This window comes from Oratosquilla oratoria, chromosome 22, assembly GCF_046742065.1.
Source record: "Oratosquilla oratoria isolate Oo_2021 chromosome 22, ASM4674206v1, whole genome shotgun sequence".
In the NCBI taxonomy this organism is placed as follows: Eukaryota; Metazoa; Arthropoda; class Malacostraca; order Stomatopoda; family Squillidae; genus Oratosquilla; species Oratosquilla oratoria.
Genome location: NC_134798.1, coordinates 43,153,862 through 43,156,361, shown reverse-complemented (window position 1 = coordinate 43,156,361; position 2,500 = coordinate 43,153,862). Strand labels below are relative to the sequence as shown.

General features: G+C 36.9%; 2 protein-coding genes across 2 annotated transcripts in view; one reads left to right on the top strand and one right to left on the bottom strand.

Moving 5' to 3' along the window:
- The first annotated feature begins 367 nt into the window (after positions 1–367).
- The window catches only part of LOC143037495 (uncharacterized), a 28,449-nt gene continuing 26,316 nt past the window's right edge, over positions 368–2,500 (top strand). The window contains exon 1 of the mRNA XM_076205805.1: positions 368–422. The gene's annotated coding sequence lies outside the window, so the exon portion shown is untranslated. The remainder of the gene's footprint in view (positions 423–2,500) is intronic.
- Positions 2,142–2,500, bottom strand: part of LOC143037361 (zinc finger MYM-type protein 1-like) — a 738-nt gene continuing 379 nt past the window's right edge. The window contains exon 2 of the mRNA XM_076205499.1: positions 2,142–2,500. This exon is cut by the window's right edge and continues 97 nt beyond it. Within this exon, the coding sequence (XP_076061614.1) occupies positions 2,142–2,500 (359 nt within the window).

Sequence of the window (2,500 nt, the reverse complement as noted above, 5' to 3'; positions counted from 1 at the left end):
AAGTTCTGCTCGCCTGGTGGGCTGAATACGCTTTCTTATTGGTGCGCATTTTGGCAATTTCCCCTGGTTACTTCACCAGTTCTCCGTTTTCTTGGAGTGGGCTTATAATGGATGTGGTCTTGAGTTTCTTTTATATTGACAAAGGGATAAATAATTTTGTAATTCTTTTGCATGTTTGCTATTGCTTTTGATTCTTCCCTCTATATCTATCTAAATACCAATAACTTTTAATATAATTTAAAGGCAATTTTTACCGCTCTATTGGTAAAATGTCCCGGTTATTCTGGAAAATGATAAATGTAATACATTATTATACGACAGTTTCAATTTCGGTCCAGCATCTTTACCCAAGAAAATTTGCGTGGTTCAAACATGTGCACATGCATGTCCCTTCCATTTCTCCAGCGCGACCACAGTGGTAGGTAAGGGTAATAGCGTTGAATGATTATATTTGTTTATTGAAGTATTGTTGCTAAACCTTGTTAATTTGGCACCCCTGTGGCTACTGGTCAAATGTTGAAATATGCACGTTGGTAATGAAAGAACCAAAAGTAAATAAATGCTCAGCGGAGATTGTTTATTCCCAAGACGCATCGAAGAGATGAACTTCCATTCCTTTGTCTTCAACAAGTTCGGCCATATCAGAAGTACCCTTTGAAATTTATTGTAGGTTACTATGCAAGACTGAAAGAATGATGGCAAAAGTTGATCACGTGTTTTCATAACTAATTAAGCTATCGAAAGTAAGTAATTTGATGGTATTGTTCAATTACCACGGTGCATCGTGGGAGTTCAAACGGTTTCTTTGCCTTAAAGTTTGTTAAACTGTATCAGAAGTATATTTTTTGTCACTTCGAGGAGTACAGATGGCCAAATTTGATCACATGGTTTCATGATAGAATTAACCAGTTGATATTCCACGTGTACATTTATGGGGGTACATGCTTTGTAAATTGGCAGTGCACAAAGAAAAATCCACAATAACAATTTAACACAAATCATCAAATGTTTAACTAATAGTAAGTCATTTTATTTCTACTGTCACTAGTGTATTTGGGTGGAAGGGATGATATTTGACTTTGTGTAGGTGTGAATAGCTGAGTGTTAGTGAAACCAAGTAAAAAGTGACCACCTGAATAAAAGTATTAATGAATGGTTCAGGTACTCATGAAGAAGTGTTTAGCAATTTAATAGTTCCTGATTGGTGAAAAATTGAAATAGGTAAGATTCTAGAATCGTGCAAACTCGGGTCTTTAAAAATTTCATTGTCCTCCTACATTGCTCCTAACCTAACTTAACGATTCCATAGGGGGGGGGGGAAATAGATCTTTCAAATGGAAAAAAGAAAAGTGAAAAATATGTGCATGACATGGGAACAGAACCAATTTTCCTATACATACTGTTTTAGTAGTTGGGCCAGTAGTGGATCCAGGGGGGGCCAGAAGGTTGCCTCCCCCCCTTTCATTTCCTCATTTTTTTGTTTTCGTAAACAATCCAGTCTAATTCCATTAGAGGTACCCTTGCCCATGCACAGACCTGAATACATCTAAACCTGGCCAGGCTCCTTACAGTACTGATCATTCTCCATCTCGTATGCAAAGGCCGAGCGCTCTTTTTCAACCCAGAAGCGACTGAAAACAAACATGAGGAATACTGTGACTCAAGAATACCTCATCAGCGTGGTGCTGCTCGGTGTTCACCATGAAATTCATGTTAAAATACAATTGTCAGAATTTGCCACAAGAAACGGAAAGTTAATGTTCACGTGAAATACAGTGACCAATGCTGTGTGTTGTTTAATGTGTTTGATGCTTTGGTATTATTTTAGTTGTGCACACCTATGTGATATAACATTAGAAAATTAAATATTTTGTAAAGTATAATACATGAACATATGCAATTTTCTTGGTCGAAAAAAAAACTTGCTACAATCACAATCAAATCTACTTATGAATGTCGTGATGCCCATTGTGTGTTAATGACTTTTCTAAATTTTGGCAGTCATGAAGAATATCTTTCTTCTACTGACTGTATGCCATGGCCATGTCAAGAACGCTATAATAAAATTCTACTTTAAACGTTTGGCTGGGGTCTTCTAGTGATTCCTCATGTGCTTCATAATCAAATAGACGCTTCTTTCGTCATTTTCGTGATTGTTTTTTCTCAAATTGTGGCTCTATTTCCAAATCTTGAGACACCTCTGTAGCATCAACCAGAACTTTTTGAAAACCATCATCACATCTACAGCTCAGAAGGTAGCTTTTTGTTGCTTCCAACTGTTTGGTAGCTGAATTTAAATCAGCATCTTTATCTTGAAGATGCTTGCTGGTAATATTGACTTCAAACAGGATGTTATACCATGTGACAAGTGAAACAACAAACTCGTATTTGGAAACAGCATCAGCTAACTCCTTGGCTTCAACCCGGGTCGAACTTCCAGATGACCCTTTAAGGTTTGTGTTTTCATAAATTTCAAGTAAAGCATCATATATGTCAGCAA